The 18,193-nt window shown below is 34.7% G+C and overlaps 2 protein-coding genes across 4 annotated transcripts; both read left to right on the forward strand.

The window, feature by feature from the left end:
* Window positions 1-4,595: 4,595 nt before the first annotated feature.
* On the forward strand, window positions 4,596-9,086 carry LOC139844935 (alpha-dioxygenase 2). Of its 3 annotated transcripts, none has more exons than XM_071835154.1 (10): window positions 4,596-4,783; window positions 5,636-5,896; window positions 6,000-6,149; window positions 6,534-6,667; window positions 6,768-6,981; window positions 7,121-7,266; window positions 7,399-7,629; window positions 7,726-7,928; window positions 8,423-8,690; window positions 8,756-8,893. In XM_071835154.1, exons 1-9 carry the CDS (start codon window positions 4,691-4,693, stop codon window positions 8,668-8,670), a joined length of 1,680 nt encoding a protein of 559 aa, XP_071691255.1. In that variant the 5' UTR covers window positions 4,596-4,690; the 3' UTR covers window positions 8,671-8,690; window positions 8,756-8,893. The 3 variants fall into 3 exon arrangements, with proteins under 3 accessions (XP_071691255.1, XP_071691254.1, XP_071691256.1); XM_071835153.1 differs by having other exon boundaries at window positions 4,597-4,783; window positions 8,423-8,666; window positions 8,756-9,086; XM_071835155.1 differs by lacking the exon at window positions 4,596-4,783 and having other exon boundaries at window positions 5,771-5,896; window positions 5,975-6,149; window positions 8,423-8,666; window positions 8,756-9,086.
* Window positions 9,087-14,917: 5,831 nt separating this feature from the next.
* On the forward strand, window positions 14,918-15,697 carry LOC139842538 (uncharacterized mitochondrial protein AtMg00810-like). The gene has a single exon (XM_071832668.1). It carries the CDS (start codon window positions 14,918-14,920, stop codon window positions 15,695-15,697), a length of 780 nt encoding a protein of 259 aa, XP_071688769.1.
* The last annotated feature ends 2,496 nt before the right edge of the window (window positions 15,698-18,193 follow it).

Raw genomic sequence — 18,193 nt, forward strand, 5'->3', positions numbered from 1 at the left:
TACTTTGAGTTGTGATCTAGCCTGAGACGTGTATACACTGGGTCGTGGATTGATTCAAGATAATATATATCTATTTATTTCTGTACATCTAACTGTGGACAACTAGTTGTAGGTTACTAACGAGGACAGCTGACTTAATACACTCAAATCTTTAAAACATAATAAAAATGGTTGTAATTATATTTTGATCATACTTTGATATATATGTACATATTTGTATAGGTTCGTGAATCGATCCGTGGCCAAGTCTTATTTCCAAGGAAGGAAATATCTGTGAAAGTGAGTTATAGTCCCACTTTTAAAATCTAATATTTTTGGGATGAGAATACATGCAGGTTTTATAAATGATTTACAAAATAGACACAAGTACGTGAAACTACATTCTATGGTTGAATTATCGAAATCGAATATGCCCCTTTTTATTAAGTCTGGTAATCTAAGAATTAGGGAACAGACACCCTAATTGACGCGAATCATAAAGATAGATCTATTGGGCCTAACAAACCCCATCCAAAGTACCGGATGCTTTAGTACTTCGAAATTTATATCATATCCGAAGGGTGTCCCGGAATGATGGGGATATTCTTATATATGCATCTTGTTAATGTCGGTTACCAGGTGTTCACCATATGAATGATTTTTATCTCTATGTATGGGATGTGTATTGAAATATGAAATCTTGTGGTCTATTGTTACGATTTGATATATATATAGGTTAAACCTATAACTCACCAACATTTTTGTTGACGTTTAAAGCATGTTTATTCTCAGGTGAATACTAAGAGCTTCCGCTGTTGCATACTAAAATAAGGACAAGATTTGGAGTCCATGTTTGTATGATATTGTGTAAAAACTGCATTCAAGAAACATATGTCGATGTAATATATTTCTATTGTAAACCATTATGTAATGGTCGTGTGTAAATATTATATTTTAGATTATCCTTATTTGATAATCTACGTAATGTTTTTAAAACCTTTATTGGTAAAATAAAGGTTATGGTTGTTTTAAAAATGAATGCAGTCTTTGAAAAACGTCTCATATAGAGATCAAAACCTCGCAACGAAATCAATTAATATGGAACGTTTATAATCAATATGAACGGGACATTTCAAGTATTTGGATGGTTTGATGTTTAAGACAAATGGAAATCAAAGGATGTTGATTAGGGTTGATCAGTTTGAAGGGGCTGGTATTGAGATGTTGATCAGTTTATTATCCAGATGTGAGACAGAGCAAACTTTTCCTTTTAGAGTTCAATTGTTGAATCACTTGTATAGCAAGCTAACCATGTTGAAGAAAATTCCTCACATGAAGAACAAGTGTAAGCTTATCGAAAAGGAGTATGCTAAGGCGGTTAATTAGGTGTACAGGTTGTTTTGACATCATCAGATAGGGGGAGATTGTTGGGAAAATGAAAATCTGATGAGTCAAAAGCATGCTAGAGTCTGGAGATTTAGAGTCTGAAGTTGCAGACTCTGATGTTTACTGAAGTCAACGGTTTGAGATTTCTTGATGCTAAAGCTAAGGAATATTCTGGAGATATGTTTAAAGATTAAGAAGATTTGTTTTAATTCGGTTTTATCTCCAGAAGATTAACTTTAGAGTTATTTGCATATTAGTTTAGTTTTTAAGTTTATCTTTACCTTATTTATAGCTAAGTTGTTTTGGAAACCAAATCTTTAGATTTGGTGTTTATCTATATAAATAGGGTCGTATGGTTTGCTTTGAACGTGTATCTTTGCACGATCAACATTATCAATTTTATATTTCATTATCGTGTTCTCCCAATTCTAGCACTAACAATTCTTATTTATTGTTTAATTGAGAGTCTGGTCTTCATAGTTCAATTACTGTGAACTAATAGTTGTATTGAGTGTTGTGAGAAGATTTTGAGTAATGTGGTAAGTATAATTTGAAAGTTGAGTGAAAATTTATTAACATATCAATATAATAGTGTTCAATATAATAGTGTTGGATACTAAAATCTTTATCGTTTGACCTGACGCTTAAAAAATGACGGAAAATAATGTCGCCTTAAATTAAGTATTTGTGAGGACTTTTGAAATTTTAGCTAATTTTGACAAATAATATTACATAGTTTTAACTAATTCGAATAATCTTTTAATATATATAAATATAAATATTAAATATATAAATTTAAATGACAAAAGGTAAAAAAAATTCATGGAAAAACTTTCCTAAAGTCTTGTTACATGAGCAAATTCACTATAGAATTATCAAACTATATGGTCTAATTCCTGATTAGGATTAATCCCCCGAAATATTCCTTTTTAAAAACATTCAGCTCTGACTTGTTAAAATTATTTTAATTTATATTCATGGATCAAAATTAGATTTGTTAATCAAAGTCGGTTTAAACCAAAACTGGTCAACTTTTAATCATGAATTTAAATTAAAATTTTAGAGTTTTTTTAACAAAATTATCGATTTCAGACAATTATGTTAAACTTTATGTTCGTTTAATTTATATTCATAGATCAAAATTATAATTTTTTTTTATTATATAAATGTATAATATGGCTCTATTAATCGAGTCAACACTCGGATGCTTAACGCCACTTCGCCAACTGGCGTTACCTGCACTTTCGTGTCTCTCAGTGTGGTCAGCACTGGGTGTTTCCGAGCAACGACGCTTACACTAAGGACAAAAGCTTTGATTGCGTTCTGCTATGGTTGGCTTTTCATCCTTCCTAACAACTATCTTCTCTTCGCGAACGGTTAAGAATCCTCTTTATATGCGTGTTATCTCTTGTTTATTCTTCTAGTTTTTGCTTCTTATGCTTATGAAAACTGGGTGATACTCTGTTTCTTCTTAGGTTGTCTCTAAGTGTAGTTCGTGGTTCACGGTTGAGGTTACCTGGATAGGTGGGCTTTGTCGAAACGAAGGGCTAAATAGCCGGCCTGGATTTCCAACGCCTCGGGAAACTGGTCGACATAGATGACAGCGCCTTTTCCCCTCTTCCTTACCGGGAGGGCAATCTTCTCTTATGGTCTTCACCTCCCGCCCGGCTCGGAAATAGAGAATCCAGCCCCCTTCTGATCCATTCATTTCTGCAACATATCCTGAAACTTTAGGTCAAATCCATTTTTGGATCACTTTTTTCGGGGTTAATCCGACCTTCTTTCCCATGCATTTCTTAGGGCTCTCGGGTATGCCACGTCGCATTCCTGACAATCCAGATGCTTACGCTGGATGTAATGCTCTTAGCAGTTATGGCTCTTATATATTTGTAGTTGGGATTTGTCGTTTCTTCGTGGTCGTAGCAATCACTTCAAGCAGTGGAAACAATAAGTTAGTTAGGACTTGCCCGCATCTCCCCAAGCATCAATTTATTGGCTACTTGACTGTCGCTTAGAGCATAAATTGAACTTCATACAGGTTTTGAACCCCATGAAAGTTTGATTCTACTATTTTCATGACGTCTCACACTCTTTCTTTTCTTTTTAACCTACTTATTAGTCGGATGTTCATTCGGAAGCAATCTATCTATTCATAGAACACTGAGAGAGAGGACTTTCTCTACTTTTGGGTGTTTCGCTCTGAGTGAAGAAATGAGTTCTCTTTATTTGCGAATAGGGAAATGATTGTCTACATCTTACATCTCCTATACCCCACTTTTGTGGGATTGGATTTTGTTATTGTTATTATTTAAATATATAAAAAGTATATTCGATTAATCTCCGATTAATCTTCAAATTATCATTTACTCGTTTTATCGTTTCAAAGTCCTCATCGATTATTCTCTAAATACCGAATTTTGAAACGTTGGTTTTTAGTGCCAGCTACAACTTGAGAAAATTTATATGGAGTTTTGTTGGTAAGACAAGTTTGTTCTTGCTTTGTCAGTCACTTTACCAATCCGGTGTAACAGCATAAGTTCTTATATAACTTCTATGCATGTGTTATACTCGTATTTTTTTCATCAGAAGACTACACGTTCTACAGAAGTTATGACTATGAGTATTAGTTACGGAGTACATTACATGTCACGCCTTTCAGAAAATTAAAAAAGGTAATATTATATGTCACGTAACACATGTTTTATATTTTGTTGATAACTCAAGTTTGTTAGGACTATTTATATTATTACATTATATGTCACATAACATACGTGTAGATCTCATCCCAGTATCTTATCTTTCTTACTTATATTATATGTCACATAACACATCCAAAATAGCTTGTTACATGCAATGTCAAATAAATTAGCATTCGATGCGTGTAAAATTGTTAGATTTCCATAATCGTATAAATGCGTGATATATCAGATAAAACATGTTTGGTTCTTTACCAAAATAAGAAGTTTTAAAACGAAAAGCAATATTTTTAAATATATAGCATTATAATTAATAGTAATACATAGCATGAATAATTGAATTTTATTAAATACAATAAATAAAAAAAGAAAAAAAAAATCACATTCACATTCACATCCACTCATTAAAGTAAGAAGATTAATTGAATCGTAGCCAGAAAAACCAAGTTGTAGATAATATCGAAACCCCACCCGTAATAATAAAATAAACACTTAAGCTTTAAACATAATAATTACGAAGATCAAACACAATACAATTTAATATTTGTATGTTACATGCACATAAAAACACATATGCATTTAAATAATCTAAAATCCCAAAAACATCAAATTTCGAATTGCTTCTCACCATGACGATCAACCTCTCTTCTTTCTTCTCCATTCATCCTCATCTTCAACCTCTCTTTGCGAAGATGGCGTTATTGGACAAAATCATCTTTTATGTTAGTCTCCTTAATTATCTAATTTCTTTTTCTCTATATTTGCGTTTCTTTCATTTAGCATAAGAAAAACTCAAGAACATAATTTTTGACTTATGATTCTATGAATATGAATATTTGAGTAGATTTAATTATTTAGTATATACTAGTCGTAAAATAATTGGGATTTTATTTACTACTTTTGACATAAATTTGTTGTTGTTTATGAAGTTAGCTTGTTTATCAAAATTTTATTTATTAGCTAATGAATTATGACTGAGAGTCAAACCATTCATGGAATGGGCATGCGTGGCATATGAATAGAAAACTTATTTCTACATTTTTGTTTTTTCGCAAAAATATAAGGTTGAATACGGAGTATTATTTTATCAGAACCGATAATCTCTCTCTATTTACTTTTTGAAATTCATTTTAATAAATTGGCTATAAAATTTAATTAATCATTATTCATTCATTTATCATATATTAATAGTAAATAGTAATATTAGTTTTCCTGATAAACCTGTACACAATCAAACATTTTGTATGTTTATTGTCAGGGCGAGACTAGAATAATATATATGAGTAGAAAAAATATTTCTTTTACTGTACTACTAATTTACTAGTATGTGAGAGGGGCAAAAAATTCTAATTTTTTTTAAATAAAATAAAAAATTCTTTGTAGCTATTTTTAACTTTTTGAGGCGCATATGCCTCTGGCCTCTAAATTTCGAAAGAGAGTCAGTAGTGAAGAAAGAAAAAACACTGTTTATGTAACCCAAATAATGAGCTTGTAGTTCACACATTCAATGTAAACTAAGTAAATAAATTTGTTAAGCACATTATGAAAACTAATAAGAATATGATACTGTGTAGATTGTGCATATGGTGGACAAATGTAGGTTATGGTATCGGTTACCAGTGATAATGGGGCTAGGTTATTTGGCTTTAAGAAGGCATTTGCATCAGAAATACAATCTGCTGCATATAGGAACCATGAGTGGCTCGAATTATGATGTTCAACAGTATCCTCATCGAACGCCCGATGGCAAATGCAATCATCCTACAGATGATGTTGTAGGTAGTCAAGGAACATTTTTCGGCCGTAATATGCCTCCGTCTACTACCAAGTTTGGGGTAAGATCCATATTCATTGCTATTCACTTAAGACATAATGTTATATTTTGATATTTATTCAAGATTATATTGAAGTAGTGACTTGTATGTTACAAATGTGAAGTTGTTGGATCCTCATCCATCAGTGGTAGCCACAAAACTACTCGAAAGAAGGAAATTTGTTGAATGTGGGAAACAATTCAACATGATAGCTTGCTCTTGGTTACAATTCATGATTCATGATTGGATTGATCATATGGAAGACACTCATCAGGTTAAACTTTGAATCCCTTTTATTTTCTGTCAATTTTATAGGCCGTATTCGATAAATAAGAGTAGGCATTTTATATTCGAACGTTTTTCATATAATTATAATCAGTTCAATAATACTAAAAAAATGTCATTAATAGCATCAATCAAAATACGGTTGGTAAAACACGTAATTTCTCAATGGACCTAGGTTTGTAATGTTAGGCTATCTTTTTTTGGGCCCAATCGGATATTAGGCCATGTGCTACTATGCACCTTGCACGCCTCAATATCCGGCCCTCTTAAGTCTTGTTATTATAGTGCACATAGTGGTTGAAAAAATTGGATTAATTAGTCCAACATCGTTATTGTTTGCGTTTGATGGTGTTATATATGATGATGATATCAGGTTGAAATTGTAGCTCCTGCTGAAGTTGCAGGAAAATGTCCATTGAAATCTTTCAAATTTTACAGAAGCAAAGAGGTTTCTACAGGATCACTTCAAACAAAGAGCGGTTTTCTTAATTCGAGGACACCATGGTGGTAAGTTGATATTAGTACCTCATCAGACTAGTTACATTGACAAAGTTTGATTTTCTAAATGTCTTAAATCATATTTTGCATACCTAATTAAAATGAACAGGGATGGAAGTGTTATCTATGGAAATAATGAAGTAGGCATGGGGAAGGTAAGAACTTATAAAGACGGAAAGTTAAAAATTTCGAGTGACGGGCTTTTAGAACACGATGAGAAAGGGATTCCTATATCAGGAGACGTACGAAATTGTTGGGCGGGTTTTTCCCTCTTGCAAGCTTTATTTGTCAAAGAGCATAATGCTATTTGTGATATGCTTAAAGTAAGTTCATCATCAGCATTAGTTAATTTAACCAATTGAATACCACATCTAATGAATGCTTTTAAGCTATAACTTGCAGTTCTGAATTTTAAAGTATGACATAACTTTTTTGCTTATCTATTTACGAAATCGTCTACAGGAGAATTATCCAGAATTTGATGATGAGAAGTTGTATCAGCATGCAAGATTAATAACTTCAGCGATTATTGCTAAGATACACACTATTGATTGGACGGTTGAATTATTAAGAACTGATACTCTTTTAGCAGCGATGAGACTCAACTGGTAACATTTCATGAACAATAATTTACAAATGCAGAACTTGAGTAAACTTAGTAGTTGATTCAAATGTGCTTGAGTAAAATATAATCTTTAGCCATGTTTTAAAGAAAAGTGATGATGCAATGTTGATTGCAGGTATGGTCTTTTAGGTAAAAAGGTGAAAAATATGTTTGGGAATATATTTGGAGCAGAATTGAGTGGACTAATTGGTCTCAAAAGACCACAAGATCATGGTGTTCCCTATTCGTTGACGGAGGAGTTTGTAAGCGTGTATAGACTGCATACAATGCTGCCAGACAAAATAGTTCTTCGAGACATCGATTCGTTAGCTTCAAAATGCAATCTCACTCCACCAATTCAAGAAGAGTACTATATATCTTTCGGTTTTATATATGCATACACATATGATCATTTTATTTTTTCGATTAAATTATTAAATATAATGGTAAATGTTTTGTGTAGGGTGAGTATGAAGGATATGATTGGAAAAGGAGGAGAAAAAAGATTGTCTAAAATTGGTATGGAGAAAATGTTGGTCTCCATGGGTCATCAAGCTTGTGGAGCTGTCACATTGTGGAACTATCCATCGTGGATGAGAAACCTTGTTGCTCATGATATCGATGGGGAAGAAAGGGCGGATCCAGTAGACATGGCTTCAATTGAAAGTACGTTTTTCTTTCATTAATATGGAAAACAGTTGATCATTCATAAGGTTTTTCACTGTTCGGGTTACCAGGGAGGACGCATTTTCCTAACCCATACTCTAATGTACGCGGTTGATTTGCATTACTCTGTGATCGTTTCCAACTTTTTTATGGCCATCACAAGATTCGAACATGCGACCTCTGTTGGGCCCTAACCTCTGGGCTATCTTGTGATATGGAAAACAACCGCTCCTTTAAGGGTTTTCAATGTTCGGGTTGCTCAGAAGAGCGAGTATTTCGACCCCATACTACATGGCACAACTGGATTACTTTGTGTCTATTTTTAGCCCTTCCTTCTCTGACCACCACAAGATTCGAACCCGAGACACTGATATGGAAAACGGTTGATAGACTTAGAATGTTGGCCTAAAATGACCGTATATCAATGATCATATTATATACTTCTAAACTTTTATTCTAAGATCTTAGATTAACATTTTGACAAATATGAACAGTTTATAGAGACAGAGAACGAAAGGTTCCTCGATACAATGAGTTTAGGAGGAACTTGTTAATGATTCCTATTAGCAAGTGGGAAGATTTGACGGACGATGAAGATGTACTGAAAGCGCTTTGTGAAGTATATGGAGATGACATTGAGAAGCTCGATTTACTCGTGGGAATACACGCTGAGAAGAAAATAAAAGGTTTTGCGATTAGTGAAACTGCTTTCTTCATCTTCGTGCTAATTGCGTCTAGGTGACAATCTTTGTCCTGTTAATGGTTAGTGACCATGTTTTTACGCGAATTTTTTTTGTCTAAATTATGGTTAACCGTGATTAATGTAGGAGACTTGAAGCGGATCGTTTCTTTACAACAAATTTTAACTCAAAAACGTACACGGAGAAAGGACTAGAGTTGATTACCAAGACAGAAAGTCTGAAAGATGTTATCGACAGACATTTTCCTGAGATGTCGAAAACTTGGATGAGATGTTCGAGTGCATTTTCTGTATGGGATTCAGATCCAAATGTTTCTTACTATATGCCATTGTATCTACGAGTTAACTAATTATACACATTTTAGTATGGTGTGTTTTGTTATAGAAAAGATTGGTTTGTACAAAAATAAAAGCTTATGGCTTATCAGTCTTTTATATAAGTTGGCTTTCTGAAGTTAGTACAAGTGTATGAGTAATTTTGTTAGCTTGAAATTATATTATATTATACTATCTACTATTAACAAGAGTGAAAGTAGCCCATCCTTATCGTTGGTCTAGTGGTAATGGTCTATACCTCTTTGTTAGAGGTTAGCAGTTCGATTCTTCGGTGTGTCAACATTGCACATAGGGATATTCTCTTTATCTTGAAATCCACCCAAGGTCGCGTTTCGCACATCGCGTTGCAGGGTAGCGGGGAGGGGGGTTTTACCGGTCATGTCCTCGGATTGGTCCGAATTTCCTCTAGTACAGCAGTTTGGGACGTGTTATACAACTGCGAGAGATGATCGCGTGAGTGGTTTAGTCACACTGGGTGATCCCAAACTTTAAAAAAAAAAAAGGAGTGAAAGACTGAAAGTAGCAATCTTATTGGCTGGCGAACACTGTTCACGACCATAATTGTTTTTATCTTATCTTTTGCCTTTTTCATCTTTTTTCTTTTTATGAAAAAGTTGTTATAGCATAGCCATATTCCTAAGTTTTTTCAATTTTATTATCTTAGTATATCAATTGTTTAGAATCTATCTATAAGTTATATTAAAATTTTAAAATGATGATGCAATAATTATCCTTTTTTCTTTTTATAAAAAAATCAAAAATAAAAAAATAAAAAAAAAATTGTGAGAGAATGTAGGTGATGTCACAAACATAATTATTTTTATAATTAAATTAGATCTAATTATCTATAGTATCATATATATATATATATAATAAAATTAGATCTAATTATCTATATATATATATATATATATATATATATATATATATATATATATATATATATATATATATATATATATATATATATATAATAAAATATAAATTATTAAAATGATGATGTTATAAATAATATTATTCAAGCTTAAAAAAAATTCAAAAAAAAAAAATCTCTCATTATGATGTCATTAAAATAATTAATTATATCTAATAAAAATATAAACATGTTCATTGTATAATATATGAAACGTTATGTACAACCTTATGATAAAACACACATGACCATGTATACAATATTTGAAGCATTATGTGCAACCTTACGATAAAACACCTTCATGACCATATGTACAATATTTGAAGCACTATGTACAACCTTATGATAAAACACCACATGACCATATGTATAAACTTTAAAACGAATTGTAAAATCTTTTACAAAACACCTCATGAACATATGTACAGACTTTGAAGCATATTGTACAACATTTATATAATAATTATATTTTTAATTTAAAAAAAAATTTAGAAGCATTTGTTATTACTAATAATTATTATTAATAATATAAATACTCAAGTTTAAAGCAAACTTTATTATTATTATATTATTATTAACTTTATTATTATTATATTATTATTATTCAAATATGGGTTCTTTTACGTGATTAATTATGTTACATATGTATACGAAATACACGTCTCAATAAAATATTGTAATGTATGCTATTATGACAAGAAAAATAGTAATTGTGATGAAAATTGGAAGAAGGTCGTGGGAGAATAAATGTAGTTCACTTATTCTGACCAATATATCAATATATTTGTAAAAACAACGACAAGTTTCTTAGTCGAAATCTGTGGTTCCACGGGTCATTAAACTAAACGACTTTAGCATTTACGTTCACTTAATACCTAAAACATATCATTAAACAGTTTCGTTTTAAGTAAACCCGTGATTCCACGGCTCATTTCACTAGTAATTACCTATGTAGTTCAATTGGTATTTTAAGCAACTCAAACAATATGTGCGCCTAGAGAGTCACCCAAGTTAAATTTTACCATATCATTTCAAGGACATGAGCCGAGAATCAACATAGGAGTTGTACCACTCAGGTAATGACTTGATGGTTATTTTATGTCTAAATAATCATAAGTCTTACTTAATGATCAAGTCTCAACCATAAGTCTTACTTAATGATCAAGTCTCAAATGTGTTATTATGTCTAAATAATTATAAATTAATTGGTTCAATTGTTCAATACTCATATAATTTACAATAAACCATTGTCAATTTAAAAATTATTGAGTAGTTTGTTTTTAAATTATTATTAATTATAAATTATAAATATAATATTTGTTTATCGAGTAAGTCATACTTATCTTTAAATTCTGGTTTCCCATTTGAGGAAGATAAAAAAATATAGTTAGATCTACATGACTACAATTCGTTTGAAGAAAGGAACCATTGGCGTTATGTCAAGGATCGAGTTCAGTGATTTCCACAACATCTTTATGAGTTATTTGGAAGTATCGAAATAACAACACTCTTTTCGCTTCCAATTCAACGTGTAAAAGATCTTTCTGATTCATTTTATTTTTTTTCTTGGCTAAAAAGTAGAAGCAGTAAAGTAGTTTGTTGAAATGTTGAATGTGTTAAGGTATAATTCTGACTTGGTCAAGTTTGACTAGGTGAAATGGGATTAACGGCTATCCAAGAATAAAGGAGATCATGGACTTAGTTGTACGTGATATCATGGATCAGTTAGTGGACTATTTTTCATTATAAACAGGACATAGTGGTTTACATTTGAAGTATGCATTTTTCCTTTTTTGTTTCCTTATGTAATTGTTTCTTCCAGTTAATAAAGAAGCACCAGAAAATTCCCAAATACAATTCACAGAATAGTGTCTTTGTTTGTCATACATTCGTATTATCCCCAACATTTGGTATCAAGAGCAAACCTGGTTTATGCCAAAATATATAAAAATGGAACTGAAGATATGTCTTTATCAACGAACTTGGTATCGAAAGAAAATGGCAGAGTGTCGTTACAATGTCCGATGTTGACCGCTACGAATTATACTACATGGGCGATAAGGATGGAGGCTATAATGGATGCCCAAGGGGTTTGGGAAGCCATCGAACTACGAGACGGTGTGGTTGTAGATGAGAAGAAAGTCAAAACAGCAAGAGCCTTCATATTTCAGTCGATACCCGAAGACATTTTGCTACAGGTAGCCAAGAATAAGATGGCGAAAGAGATTTGGGAGGCGTTTAAAATATGATATCTGGGGGTAGAACGTGTGCAAAAGGAAAGACTCCACACATTGAAGTCTGAATTCGAGGCCTTGAGGATGAAGGAGAATGAAACTGTTAACGATTTCGCAGGAAAATTAAGCGGGATTGCATCGAAGTACAACACTCTAGGGGAAACTCTAGAAGACAGCAAGCTGGTAAGGAAACTCTTTGACTCGGTTCCCGACAAATATTTACAGTTGATAGCATCCATGGAACAATACTCGGATCTTGATAAGATGCCTTTCGAAGAAGCAATTGGTAGACTCGAGGCGTATGAGGACCGGTTGAAACTTCGAAGTACGAATGTGAGGAATGAAAATAGTTTATTGCTCGCAAAAGGTGACACTCAAATGTCACACAAAAGTTCCGGGAACGGTGGTCAGTCTAGTGGATGAGGTCGGGGATTTTCGGGTAATGAAAGAGGCGGTAGAAATGGAGGACGTGGTCGAGGAAATGGAAGAGGACGTGGGGGTAGAAGCTCATCTCGTGATTATGGGAACAATCGTTACAAAGATAAGAAACATATAAAATGTTTCGCATGTAATAGTTATGGGCATTACGCTTCGGAATGTAAAGGTTCGAAAGAGAAAGGAGAAGAGGTGAATCTAACGCAGGCCCAAGATGATGAACCAGCACTACTACTCACTATTTTTGGCGAAAAAGAAGACATGGTTCCAAATCGGTATGACAGTAACAACGGGGGTATGTGGTACTTGGATAACGGTGCAAGTAATCACATGACCGGGACACGTAGCCACTTCGCCGAACTAGATGAAAACGTCAAGGGAGAGATACGTTTTGGCTATAATTCAAAGGTTCAAATCGCTGGAAAAGGTTCAATTTTGGTAGCGTGCAAGACTGGTGAGCAAATGCTTATCAATGAGGTATATTTCATCCCTGCTTTACACAACAATATTATCAGTATTGGATAAATGACTGAGACCGATTATAAAGTTGAAATGGTGGATGATATACTTAGAATGAATGATGAATGTGGAAGGCTGGTAATCAAGGTAAAACGTACAGCAAATAGACTGTACAAGGTGTCGTTAAACTTGGTACCACCAGTATGTTTGCTAACTAGTTTGAGTAATGATGCACGGGTAGGTTGGGGCATATAAACTTTAGAGTTATTGAATCCATGAGTCAGAAAGAGTTGGTTCGTGGGCTACCAAAGATTTGCCACCCGGCACAAGTATGTGAAGGTTGAATTATCGCCAAACAAACGAGACAATCATTTTCGAAAGAAGCATTGTACAAGGCAAAGAAGCCGTTAGAATTAATCCATACGGACCTATGCGGACCCATCACACCATGTACATCAGCAGGTAATCAATATTTTATGCTAATGGTGGATGATTATAGCAGGTATATGTGGGTTCATGTGATAAAGACGAAAGATGAAGCTTTTGTAACATTCAAGAAGTTCAAGGCTGAAGTTGAGTCAAAAAGTAGCCACAAAATTGGCGTGCTACGTAGTGATCGTGGAGGTGAGTTTACGTCTCATGAGTTTGAAGAATATTGCTACAAAGAAGGTATTAAGCACCAATTAACGGCTCCCTACACACCTCAACAAAATGGGGTTGTAGAGAGGCGTAATCGTACAGTTATGGAGACCACTCGATCAATACTAAAGACAATGAAAGTGCCTGAAAGACTTTGGGGTGAAGCAGTACGCCATTCGGTGTACATTCTAAATAGGGTTCCAACAAAAGGGTTAGCTAATACGACTCCATATGAGGTATGGAAAGGCAGAAAACCAACACTCAATCACATACGAGTTTTTGGGTGCGTTGCATACGTAAAGAAAACCAAAGAACATCTAACAAAGTTCAGCGATCGTAGCATCAAGATGGTACACTTGGGAGTGGAAGCAGGAAGCAAAGCGTACCGTTTGTTAAACCTGGCTACGAATAGAATCTGTGTGGCTAGGGATGTGATATTCGAAGAAAATGCTAAATGGGCCTGGAATTAAGATGAGGTCGATGGGATAAATGAGAACCCAGAGATTGTGAAATTTCCATTTACTCAATCAGTCCAATAAGTGAGCCCAATACAACCTGGTTCAGTTAATTCAGAAAACAGTAGTGGGCCGTCATCGCCTCTGATGGGCTTACAAAGCCCAATATTTAATTCAAGTAACCCAATCATCCCAACACCATCAAATAGCAGCTCCATCAGCCCTAGCGCCTCAACATCATCAGATAGAAGTCACACACCTGCTCGTAATCGTCAACCACCTCGATGGTTACAAGATTATACCGATGATGAAGGCTTATCCGATGATGAATTGATGTTAGCATACGAAGAACCAAGTTCGGTTATTGAAGCCCAGAAAGACAAAGCATGGAATGAAGCTATGAAGGAGGAGATACAATCAATTAACAAAAATTAAACGTTGGAGCTAGTTTCACTGCCGAAAGGAAAGAAAGCCATTGGATTAAAGTGGGTGTTCAAATTAAAGAAGGATGCAAAGGGTAACATTATAAATCACAAGGCGAGGCTTGTGGCGAAAGGATATGTGCAAAGAAAGGGAGTGGATTTTGATGAAGTTTTTACACTGGTAGCACGTATCGAAACAATCTGGTTACTTCTTGCCCTGGCAGCTTTTAACGAATGGAAGGTGTACCATTTAGATGTCAAATCGGCATTTTTAAATGGCGAAATACAGGAGGAGGTCTATGTTTTTCAACCCGATGGGTTTGTTGTTCCAGGAAGAGAAGACCGAGTTTATAAGTTACATAAGGCGCTCTATGGGCTTCGACAAGTGCCCCGAGCATGGAATGCGAGATTGGATCAAGTGTTAAAAATCCGGGTTTTACGCGTTGTGCTCATGAGCAAGCAGTTTATGTAAAAGAAAGCTCGAAAGACTTGCTCATAGTTGGAGTTTATGTCGATGATCTAATCGTAACTGGTGCGTCTGAAACTCTTGTCAGCACATTCAAAAAGGAGATGATGAAAATGTTCGACATGAGTGACTTGGGAATGCTCTCGTATTATCTTGGAATAGAAGTGTGCCAAAGCAAAGGAACAATTACTATTAGTCATGCGGGGTATGCGAAGAAGATCATTCAGTGTGCGGGAATGGCAGAATGTAATCCTTGCAAATATCCAATGGAGGCAAAACTCAAATTAACAAAAGATGAGGATGGTGTGGATGTAAATGCCACAGATTATAGACGACTCATTGGAAGTCTTAGCTATCTCGTCAACACAAGACCCGATATTAGTTACTCGGTGGGAGTAATTAGTAGGTTCATGGAGTCTCTGAAAGTAAGTCATCTCAATGCACTCAAGCAAATAGTCAGATACATCAAAGGAACTACTGATTACGGGTTGGTGTATCGACGAGGTGGTGATGGGAAGTTGCTCGGATACAGTAATAGTAGCCATGGAGTTGATATCATTGATCGCAAAGGTACCACTGGTATGGTTTTCTATTTTTCAGGGAACCTGATCTCATGGAACTCAAGCAAACAAAAGACGATGGCACTCTCCTCTTGTGAGGCAGAGTTTATTGCGGCAAAAATGGCGGCATGTCAAGCGTTGTGCCTGTGAAGTTTGCTAGCTGAATTGACACGACAGAAGGCAGAACGTGTTAAGATCCTTATTGATAACAGATCGGCAATAGATTTGATGAAGAATTTGGTATTCCATGGGAGAAGCAAGCATATAGATACAAAGTATCATTTTATCCGGGAACGTATTGAAGATGGATCAATTTGTGTAGAACATGTAAGCGGAGAAGAGCAACGAGCAGATACGTTGACCAAGGTACTTCCAAGAATCAAGTTCATCGAGATGTGAAACAACCCAACCCGTATTTAACACGAGTAAAAAAAATAAAAATAATTCAACGTTTGCGCCCAATTAAACGGTTACTTACAACCCATTTGACAATATCACAAATTTAATGTTTACAAAGGCACGAAGGCCATTAATCAAATATAATACAAGTTCAACCCACTAAAAATGATAGTTTTAATCTAAACTACACCCGAGCATAGTTTGGGGCTAAACTACCCAAAACGCTAGGTCGACTTCAAAAGCTTCAACAATAATCCAAAACGGGGAACTAGTATCCAACGACTCCCTTTCCCTTGTCCGCACCTGCATCTAAAAAGATAAACAACGAGAGGGGTAAGCTAATGCTTAGTGAGTGCAACAATTATACGATTACATATACAACCTACTTACTTGCAATCACTTACGCATTTACCGCATACATGCTAGCAATATAATAGATCATACCATCACAAGTATAATAACTAAACTTTCGACCACACAAGCTAGCATAACGATAGCATATAACTCGGACAATATAATATGCTACAATTCAACACACAACCATAGTTAACCAATCGTACAAGGAATGGTACTTGAATTTCCCATAGGTGTTCATAACAACCGTTAGTGCACTTAACACTTCGTACACTAACCCCACGGGTGGCATCTTAACATGTCAATACTTCACCCCGGGTGGTGTCTTAACACGTCGACACTTCACCCCGAATGGTGTCTTAACACGTCGACACTTCACTCGTTACATCTCTTGGAGTGGCATCTTAACACGTCGATGCTTCACTCCCGAGTGGCGTCTTAACACGTCGACACTTCACTCTCATGTGAGAAGTGGTGTCTTAGCACGTCGACACATCACAACTCATGCCACACAAATAAATACATTATATATGCACGCATATAATTAATCCACTCACCTTATCACCTTCGGTGAACTAGGAATCAAGCTCGCAACCTTCAATGAAATGCACCTATCACATTATGCATTTAATTAACATTCAATCTAGTGGAATTAACCACTAACAATTAACTCTTAAGCAATTAATGACCTAAACGCATTAAATGACTCTCATCCACCAAAACTGCCCATCAATGGCCATGACTCATTATATATCACTAAAAGCTAGTGATTATAGTCCAATATCCACAACTAACACCATCTAGGGTATTTTCATACCCGTCTTGCCCAAACTAGGTCAACATTACCCATTTGACCCATTTTAACACTTAAACTTACAAATTTGGTCAATCTTAACCCATTTACAAATTTTTCATCATTTACAAGTGTAATAGTGACTAACAGCACCATTTAACACTTACAACCTCAAATTCATATGACCAAAACCCTAGACTAACACCATTTGGGTTTTCTTGCATCATATTAACCCAAATCCACCCATTAAGTCCCCAAATGGGTCTTACAAGACTCAAATGGCCAAACCCTAGCCATAAATTGACTAAAATTCAAAATACGGAATTAAGACTTATCTACACTATCCACTCGTTGCTACGAACGAGGAGAACAACTTTAATTCTTGCTCCAAGGTTTGATTTACAAATCTTCAAATCTCACTTTGAAATCAAATGGGTTTTATGTTTTGAGAGGAATTAGAGAAAGAAAATGGAAAAGAAATGAAATAAAATGGATAAGTGGTGGAGATTAAATGCCCTAATCAGATCTACACGTAAAAGGACAAAATTGCCCTTGGACCGCTTATTTTAAAAACTAAAACAGGAACCAGTTTGCCCGTATGGTCGCGGCGCGACCCAATTTTCCGCGGCGCGGCATTTCACAGATTTATCGAGCTGTTTTGATCCCCTCCTGAATTTGGTTCATGTTAAATGTCGCGGCACGACTAGGACCACCGCGGCGCGGCGAATGCCTATGTCTGACCAGTTTAACAACTTTAATCCAACTATTGATTTAAACAACTTGTACACCTTGTTTACGCTTCCTATAAACGTCTAAACTTCGTCTTTAAGCCTCACATGACTTAACATCATCCAAAACCCATGCATATACTCATACATGCATGCATTCTCAAATATATATATATATATATATATATATATATATATATATATATATATATATATATATATATATATATATATTTACTCAACAACTAACACTTTAATTTATTTATCATATAAACGAGCGAGTTATAAGCGAAATAACGATTAAATAAGTACCTTTAGACATGTACGGGAAAATGGGATGTTACAACTCTCCCCCACTTGAATCGGAGCGCG

Source organism: Rutidosis leptorrhynchoides, chromosome 4 (assembly GCF_046630445.1).
Source record: "Rutidosis leptorrhynchoides isolate AG116_Rl617_1_P2 chromosome 4, CSIRO_AGI_Rlap_v1, whole genome shotgun sequence".
Lineage (NCBI taxonomy): Eukaryota > Viridiplantae > Streptophyta > Magnoliopsida > Asterales > Asteraceae > Rutidosis > Rutidosis leptorrhynchoides.